At 41.1% G+C, this 8,923-nt stretch overlaps 1 protein-coding gene across 1 annotated transcript in view; it reads left to right on the top strand.

Moving 5' to 3' along the window:
• The first annotated feature begins 2,126 nt into the window (after nucleotides 1–2,126).
• The window catches only part of galnt12 (UDP-N-acetyl-alpha-D-galactosamine:polypeptide N-acetylgalactosaminyltransferase 12), a 12,525-nt gene continuing 5,728 nt past the window's right edge, over nucleotides 2,127–8,923 (top strand). Inside the window, exons 1-8 of the mRNA XM_023412118.2 lie at nucleotides 2,127–3,069; nucleotides 3,347–3,516; nucleotides 4,169–4,358; nucleotides 4,663–4,848; nucleotides 5,009–5,126; nucleotides 5,599–5,775; nucleotides 8,121–8,252; nucleotides 8,461–8,574. Coding sequence (XP_023267886.1) covers nucleotides 2,714–3,069; nucleotides 3,347–3,516; nucleotides 4,169–4,358; nucleotides 4,663–4,848; nucleotides 5,009–5,126; nucleotides 5,599–5,775; nucleotides 8,121–8,252; nucleotides 8,461–8,574 — 1,443 coding nt within the window. The 5' untranslated portion in view covers nucleotides 2,127–2,713. The remainder of the gene's footprint in view (nucleotides 3,070–3,346; nucleotides 3,517–4,168; nucleotides 4,359–4,662; nucleotides 4,849–5,008; nucleotides 5,127–5,598; nucleotides 5,776–8,120; nucleotides 8,253–8,460; nucleotides 8,575–8,923) is intronic.

The following is an 8,923-nucleotide window of genomic DNA, read 5'->3' as shown; positions in this document are numbered from 1 at the left end:
CCTGCAGAAAGCTTAGCTCAATTAAGGAGCACATCAAAACAAAAGAGGAGGAATTAATTGTCAGCATCAATTTGGCTGCAGAAGCACTGAACAGCCTTGTCTGGATCTGTCTATAGTCTGTATGTACCCTTTTTTTTGATCTGTTGATGCAGCTGCTGCAGTCCTAACCCATTTCACACATGAAATCTGTAACATTGCTGGTTTCATGTTTTTAAGAGTGCTTGCTTTAGGGCTTTCAAATATACAGTAGGTCTCATTGATCAGCCTAAATACAAGACATGACGGAAGACTGACTGATCCAGTTGTACACGGGGTCATCCACATTCCTTAAAACCTGTGGGTGCTTGGTGCCTGCTTGGTGCTGGGCTTTTGTCATTCCCTTTTGAATGCCATGTCAAGGTGCATTAGTCCTTTGGCAACTTTCAGCCATGGTGCCCTTTAGGATGTGCTGTTTGGGGTCCAGAGGGGCTGAATTTGTGGCGTTCAAACCACTTTTCCAATGTGAATCTCACAGTCTTTTGAGTGTCTTTTCGTCTTGTTTGAAGGAAGCACACAATCAAGCAGAGTCATCAATAAATGTTGAAGTGTTTCCACCCATTAAATGTTTCCATTAAAGTAATTTTATTAGAGACATGAAATACAAGTAAAAATAAAAGTCAGATTTGGAAAATAAAGAAAACTGTGATGTGTCTGTGCTGTCTAACCTTATCTGTCTTATTATTAATATTATTATTATTATTTGCCACATAAACCGTATATCTGCCTGTAGTGGAGTGACAACAGAGAAGATAATAACATATTCCAAAGGGGTGTTGTTTTATCTTCCTGTTAATACATTTGCACCAAATATCTGTTGCATGGAAAATGCTATCTATCATCCGGTCCTAAATGAAAACGCCCTCATGCATTAACATTAATATTGTGTCTCTGACAGACACGACAAGCCCAGTCTACCGTGGTATATTACAACACTCTGGATGACTTGTTGCCTTCCCGTGTCTCTTTGTGGTTTTCACAATATGGGTACTCGATCAAACAGTATGCCACTCAAATTACCTTCTCGCCTTGAATGATCGCCTTAATTATTTAGCATTTTAATTTGCTCAAACATACATTTTGTGTCAAATTTCATCATTCGTGTTAAGGGTTTTCATATCAATTTCATGTGAGTGACAACTGGCTTCATATGAAATAAGACCACCGAGGTAAATGATTTCACTAACTGTTTCAATGTGTTTTTCTGGGAATATACAGTATATTGAGTAAATACAGCTAAAGGTTATTTTCAAATATGTTATGAATAAATAAATATATTGGTTTTATCACCGAGTAATGTATATTATCCTGGACAAAAATCCCCAGAAATATATTTATGCCCCCCTATCTACCATGTTACGAACTCGTAAGTAAACAGTAAATAAAGTTTAATATGTGGAAAATCTTACAGTAAATACTGTGTTTATATCTGATGAAGTCTCTCACACTATAATTGCTCTAAAAGATTTACCTGAGGCTACACTGATGTTGAACTTCAACTCCATCAAGTTAAAAAAGGGACACTGGGCACTTCCGGTTGAACTATTTTGCCTTCAAAATGAAAGCGTAAACTTGAGCTCAAGTTTTACATGTGGTGGTTTTACAGCACATCAAACATGTAAGAATTTTGCAGTTCTTGTAAAATTAATAAAACCAGACGAACAGGAGAACCAAGATAAAATCTGCAGTAATTATTTCCAATCAAACATATTATTAAACATAAGCTTGTTGACAACAATGTATTCATGATTCAGTCTATTATGACAGCAAATGTCTTCTTGAATCAAACATGACAAATTGACAGGAATTAAAAATATATATACAAAAGTGACAATGTATTTAAGTTTAAGAAAAATATTTTATATTTGAATAGTATATAGCAGATAATAGCCGGGAAGCAAAGTTTAGCCATGGCTACGTAGCCTACATGCTCTTGAACACTCATAATGGACACCAAACAATCATAGACTGTGCTAGTGCTATTCATTTACTGTACATTCAAATTCATGCACGATGCAGATGTTTACTTTGGAATTCGTATACCGGAAATATGTTTGCCTGTTCGGCCAGCTTGGCAGTTTGGTTTGAACTTCAAAGCAAGTTAAAGTATACGGGAGGCAAAGTTTAGCCTGTTTATCAACCACAGCGGGTAACACTACATATTCAACAGAGATATCGCACGGACACAGTTTGTCGCTTCTTTATCTTGAGAACTACTGGCATGCTTTCATTTAATTACAGTGCATTTAGCTCGTCATTTTGTCGCTGAAAACTAAAGGAAATCGTGACCTGGATTTGTTTTGTCTCCACTGGGGATCTACAGGTTAAGCAGCTAGCTAATCCAAGGAGATAATTAATCCGAATCCGTTAATCACCGTTGAAAAGAGTCGAGGAGGAGGAGGGGAGGAGTGTACCACTCCAACGTCAGTCGAGATAAAGACGTTAAGGTTCCGGCTCAGAGTTGGTATTTGGACATTTCTCCGATGAAATGAAAACTCACGTAGACTCACATTGATGGTGGCTGAAAGTATGCGGAATAAACTTGAAGTCGTCAAACGGAAACGTGACAAGCCTGTTGAAACTACAAGGGTCACTTCAGCAGTAGGTGTAAGCGGAGTGCAGCTCCTCAGGGCATGAAACCTTCACACAGCTCTGCACTGAGGAAGGAAGCGACACGATGGCAGCCTGCGGAAGAAGGAATCGACCCAAGCTACTTTTTTTCCTCTGTGGTGCCACTTTAGTTGGGTACCTGATATTTTTCAGACACAACTCCGGGGACGTGAGCGCGACAAATCGACTAGGGGCCTCTGTGGAGGGAGGAGAGGTGGAAAATGAACAGCTCAAGAAGCCCGTCTACGAGAAGCCCCCCATGTCTTTAGATGCCCTGGGCGAAATGGGGAGAGCTGTCAAACTGAATCTGAACGGAGAGGAGAAAAGGAAAGAAGAGGAAAGTCTCAAAAAGAATCAGATTAACACATATGTCAGTGATAAAGTGTCTCTACATCGCAGGCTGCCAGAGAGATGGAACCCACTGTAAGTTACTAGTTGCAAAGTTAAAACTCAACTCAGTAACTGCCACATAGGACATTGCAGCGCTTGGAGTGATAGTATGTTATTTGCTGTTGAGGTGGAGTAATAACTGCTCCTTCCTATATTTGCTGTTCTGTTAATTTCATTTGGTAATCGCGGAGTATTTACTTAAGCAAACCAGATTTAAGCTTCCTGCTTCAGTATGCAGTGTTAACCCTGTCACGCAGCCTCCCCTCCTCCCCCTTATTCTGCTTCTTAACAACTAAATTCTCCTTTGCAGTTGCAGAGAGCTGAAATATGATTACCGGTCCTTGCCAACAACCTCTGTGGTGATTGCCTTCTACAACGAGGCCTGGTCCACCCTCCTGAGGACAGTCCATAGCGTGCTGGAAACGTCCCCTGACATTCTGCTGAAAGAGGTGGTGCTGGTGGACGACTACAGTGATAGAGGTACAGGCACAGGGAGACTGAGACAGACAGTCTGATGGACAGGAGGAGAGGGCTGTGGACAGGCAGGCTGGCAGACTGACAGTCACAAAGGACAGAGAGGTTGTCAGAGCGACACACAAAGAGACACACAGACAGGTGGCAGGCACTGGTTTGTCAGACAGGTAGAGGGGAGAAGGCCAGACTGACATGTTAGCAATTAGGAAAGCCAAACAGATACAGGAAGGTAGTGGCTAGGAGTGAAACTAAGATGTGGATAAAGGGAAATCTTATCCTGTAAACTGAAGTAGTCTCACAGATATGTATGTCACATAACAGGGCAATTTTTTTTAATCAATAGAAATATGCACAAATAGCTTGATGACATTGTGTTCTAGTTTGTAGTCATTCATTGCACATGCCAGTGGCTGAGACACTTCAAGGAGTGGTTCCAAAATATTTTGACTCATGACCTCGTAAATCCAGCTATTCCTGCCACTTTGGTGGTGAACAAGCTGGTAGCAGGTTTAAATTGTTCTGTTGTGCTTGTTGTTCTTGTTGTAATTGTTCCATGCATTCATTTAAAGTAATTAACGTAACTGCGCTCAGTACAAATATTGCTGTCATGCACACAAATAGAAAGTAACATGTTGTCTTATTGTTTAATTCCCTGAAGCTCATCTGAAGGAGCCATTGGAAAAGTACATCTCAGGATTGAGGAAGGTGCGTCTGATTCGGGCCACCAAGAGGGAGGGATTGGTGCGGGCCCGGTTGCTAGGGGCATCCATTACCACGGGAGATGTACTGACCTTCCTGGACTGTCACTGTGAGTGTCACGAGGGCTGGTTAGAGCCCCTGCTCCAAAGGTGAGGAAACCCGCAGCAGGAAAAGAAAGGACACTTTCTCTTGAGTATTCTGTCAAATCGTGTCCTTGTGGTTAGACACACTTGTCTTTTTGCTCAATTGAAATGTCACTGAATGAAGCTCTAAATCTCTACCAGCAAACTACAGGAGTGCTTTTATGTAGCTGACTCAGTCGGTATACTCAGTAACTTCTCTTTAGAGCAAGTGCAACACAAAAAGTTGACACAGACATTTGAGATGAACAAATTGCTTGCTTTGTAGCACCACTTCCCCCTGTCAGCGACTTTTCTCTCCTCTCTCCACAAGGATCAAAGAGGAGCCATCAGCTGTGGTGTGTCCTGTCATTGATGTGATTGACTGGAACACCTTCCAGTATTTAGGCAACCCTGGTGAACCTCAGATTGGGGGGTTTGATTGGCGGTTGGTCTTCACCTGGCACAGTGTCCCAGAGCATGAGCAGAAACGCCGTCGCTCACCCACTGATGTCATCAGGTGTGTCAAGCGTGAACATTTTTTATGGATAACTTTACAGAAGAGGTCAAGACTCATAGCAGCACTGTCAGCTGGTACTAAACCTCTCACTGATATATCACTTATCATATCCAGATGAGTTATAAGATGAAAGTAAATGATCACGTTTTTTTCTCCCCAGGTCTCCTACCATGGCAGGTGGTCTGTTTGCTGTAAACAAGAACTACTTTCATTACCTGGGAACATATGACACAGGGATGGAGGTGTGGGGAGGAGAGAACCTGGAGTTCTCCTTCAGAGTAAGAAATTATTTTATCTTTATGTGTTTTTTGATGTACATACACATGTGTTCCACATGTGCTAACTCCTAACTTTATGGAAAAAAGGCATAATCCTCACACTCTCTCCATGCATAGATTTTAGCACCAAGCCACAATACAAAACACAAGGCACTAAAAAGGCAGCCATGTCTGGTTTACATTTACCAAGACCTGCACTATGTGAGACTGTCAAAACCATCCTGAAAGAATTATAACTAAACAACCAGTGAAAACAGGCCATAAAGCCTCAAACTTTAATTGCAATGAAGAATTTGAACATCCCTTTTTCTCCAATAACCGCAATATCCCAAAGGGAAGGAACCAAAACAGCTTCTTTTTTTTCCCAAGCTCTTCAGCAACAGGGCCGTGCTTTGTGTTGCCTGATTAAATGATTGAATCATGGCTGAGAAACTAACCAAATCCTCGTGGTGATGTTGTTGATGTCTCTTAGATTTGGCAGTGTGGGGGCAGCCTGGAGATCCACCCATGCTCCCATGTGGGCCATGTGTTCCCTAAAAAGGCCCCTTACTCACGGAGCAAAGCTCTGGCAAACAGTGTGAGAGCTGCTGAGGTCTGGATGGATGAATACAAAGAGATTTACTACCATCGAAACCCCCACGCACGACTGGTGAGTCAGTACAGATGGTGTTCTTTTGCGTGTGCTTGTGTGCTAGTGGTGTCAAACACAAAACTATTCTTTGAGCATTCTGGCATATTTAATGACTGAATGACTTGTTTTCTTCTTGGAGCATTGTGATGGCGGTGTATTTTCGTCGCTGCACTCATCACAGAACTGTCTGATTGATTAATGATTTGATTTCACCAGCGACACACTCTCAGTCCCACACACACGTGCTTAAAATTACATGCACTCCTTTCTCTCTCAAACTAGACACACACACTCACACACTGCACTCCCGCTGTGGTGAAACAGCTCCCCTGATTAAGTGACACTTGGGATACATGAGCGGTGGACACCCAAGGTGACAGGGGTGTCAGGGCGTTCCGGTGTGTGATTACCACCTTTCCATGCCACAATGTGCCAACGGGTGTCACCAACCTGTCCTTGACAGGATGAGAGCAGTGCTAACCCACGGGGTGCCCTGCCTTTGTATGCGTGCATGCGTAGGAGGAGGTGGGTTAGTGTGCAACAGTGTAGTTAAAAGGAGAAGCTTTCTAAACACAGATCAGGTGGCGCTCATCTCTCTTAGAGGAGGTAGCCTTTCCAACCTGTGGTATGATAAACCCAATACACCAAAGCCTCCAAATAGGGACTGCCTGACTTAAACAGACACATGTACATACACACAAGGCTCTCAACAATTTTACAATATTTTATAATAATTGGGATTTAATTCATATTATTTTCAAGCTCTCTTATTTTTTAACTTTTCATTTTCTGTGATTTTTGTTTTTTTTCCATTTCCAGCAGTTAATGAATTTTCAGATACCAAAGTGCAGGTTTTGTTTGACTTTATGAGGAGATTATTAATCTCTGTTGTAAATCTGAACAATAAGTCTATCAAGCTATTCTTTGCATATTCCTACTCAATCTCTTGGAGCTTGTAGGATATTGTCAAAGTAGAAGCTACCCACACAAAGCTCTCCATTTTTCTTTTGGATCACTTGGCTTCCTTTGCTGGAGAAAAACTCAGGCAGTGAGATGTTTATTTATGTAAATTAGTACCTGAGGTTCAGTATTACTAGACGCCTCCACCTTTAGCCCTAAATTGGTTCCAAGCCCACAATCTAGATAACTTGAGTCAGTCTAATACATATATTTATAGCTAATTGTATTATCTCCTTTCAGTCTGGTAGGCCATTACATTGTCAGTCCCTCCCCAGAGTAGAAAACAGTGTATTGGGGTTGCAGGATGATGGGTCACTGAAACTGAAGTTGATGAACTACGTGTCAGTTCATGTGAGTTATGTTTACAACTCTTGGTTAATAAGTAATAAAGTGTGAAATCTAAATAAACTAGATTCAAAATGTAACGGTGTATACATTTCAGGGATCATTAAGACAAAAGAATAAATCTGGGAAAAAAATGTAAGCATGCTTCTGTTGTTTTCCCACTGCCTTTTTACTCTCATTTAATTGGCACCTCCCTGGCCCCTTGTGTACATTACATTGGCCTCTATTTGATCCTTTAGTTTTGTTTTTCAGTGATCCCTCCCTGGTCCATATATTGGATTGTCATTGGGCTGCTCGTCACCCTTACATTACATTTAAGTAGCACCTGTACTGGTCCTTAATTTTGCCTCTCCATAGCATTTTCGTCCTATTGACAACAGATTGTCTCCTTTGGGAATCCCTCTCTTGACCCAATAAATTGATGAAGGGCCAATTACAGCTGTGTTCGGGCAAACCACCATCATCCATCATCATCCTGCAGTACTGCAGAAGGTGTGGTGAGCTTATGTGCATGGGCAGATCAAAGTGGAGACTGTCCTCTTCCCCGCACTACAGTTCACTAGTCATGATCACTGTGATGTGTGTGTGTGTTTATGTGTGTGTAACCATGTGTGTATAAAGGTATCTACATAAACACACATGTACTATATGCGTATACTAACATGCACATATACACTTGTAAAATATACAGGTTGATCAGGTTTGACTAGGACTTAGGAATGGTTTAGTGTTAGGATCTCTGTTTGTTTTGAGGGCGTCTCATTATTTGTAATGTCTTGTAATTATGTAGAGTTATGAAACAACTATAGATGGTGCTGTTGTACACCATTTCAGCACAGAGCTATGCTATGAACACGTCCTCCGACACTGCAGGTGTCTCACTGTACACACATAAAGGTCTTTCTTTGATTATGAGATGCCATTGATACTTAACATCTTGTAATATCCATATTACAGCCAATCTGTTCTTCCTGATATTGTTATGAATCTCAGGGCATTAAGGTAAAAAGGTACTGAAATAATGAGGTGGATCTATCATTTGTGGTCTTTGTTTCTAGGAGGCCTTTGGAGACGTGACAGAGCGGAAGAGGCTTAGAGAGAAGCTGGGCTGTAAGAACTTCAAGTGGTATTTGGATAATGTTTACCTTGATATTCACGTCCCAGAGGATCGGCCAGGCATGTTTGGAATGGTGAGGACACACCTGAGTTACTGATTGTCAGCTTTAAATTTGAATATGAATTTACCAATTATTACTAATCTGATTGTATTTAATCCAGCTGTACAGTTCAGACCAGAGCCTTATCATCCCATCATACCTCTGTATGAGCTCCTGTAAGCTATATTTTATAAATACTCGAAAAAACTATATTGATATAAATGCTTTTTGCTCATTATAGTTTAAAAACCGGGGCAAGAACAACTACTGCTTTGACTACAATCCTGCAGATGAACACACGGTGGTGGGTCAAAGGGTCATCCTCTACCAGTGTCACGGCATGGGTCAGAACCAGGTACTGGACGTCAGGCTACATGCCATACAATGTTTCTTGATGTGTTGTCTGGTGAAATTCACTAAAATGTCTTAATTTTAACACTGTGAAATATAAATAGTCTGATTGATCTCGGTTGTACTTGAATTAGAGAATCTTATGTTTTATGTTTTTTTGTAGATTTTTTCGACTCTTTTCTAGGTTTTAAAGTCCTTTTTACAAGCTGCACTGAGTTTTGATTAAGTTTGAGTTAAATTCAACTAAAGTCTTTTCTGTGTCAATACCTTCAGTGATACACTTATTTGTTTACAAGAATTTGAAAGGTTCAGATGTCCCTGTAGTCACCCAGCCTAGTCACTAGCCTCATTCT

Source organism: Seriola lalandi, unplaced genomic scaffold (genome assembly GCF_002814215.2).
Source record: "Seriola lalandi dorsalis isolate HSWRI2012SDOR001 ecotype SW California unplaced genomic scaffold, Sedor1 jcf7180002054476, whole genome shotgun sequence".
Lineage (NCBI taxonomy): Eukaryota > Metazoa > Chordata > Actinopteri > Carangiformes > Carangidae > Seriola > Seriola lalandi.
The sequence above is the reverse complement of the archived record's forward strand: the minus strand, read 5'-3'. Positions and strand labels throughout refer to the sequence as shown.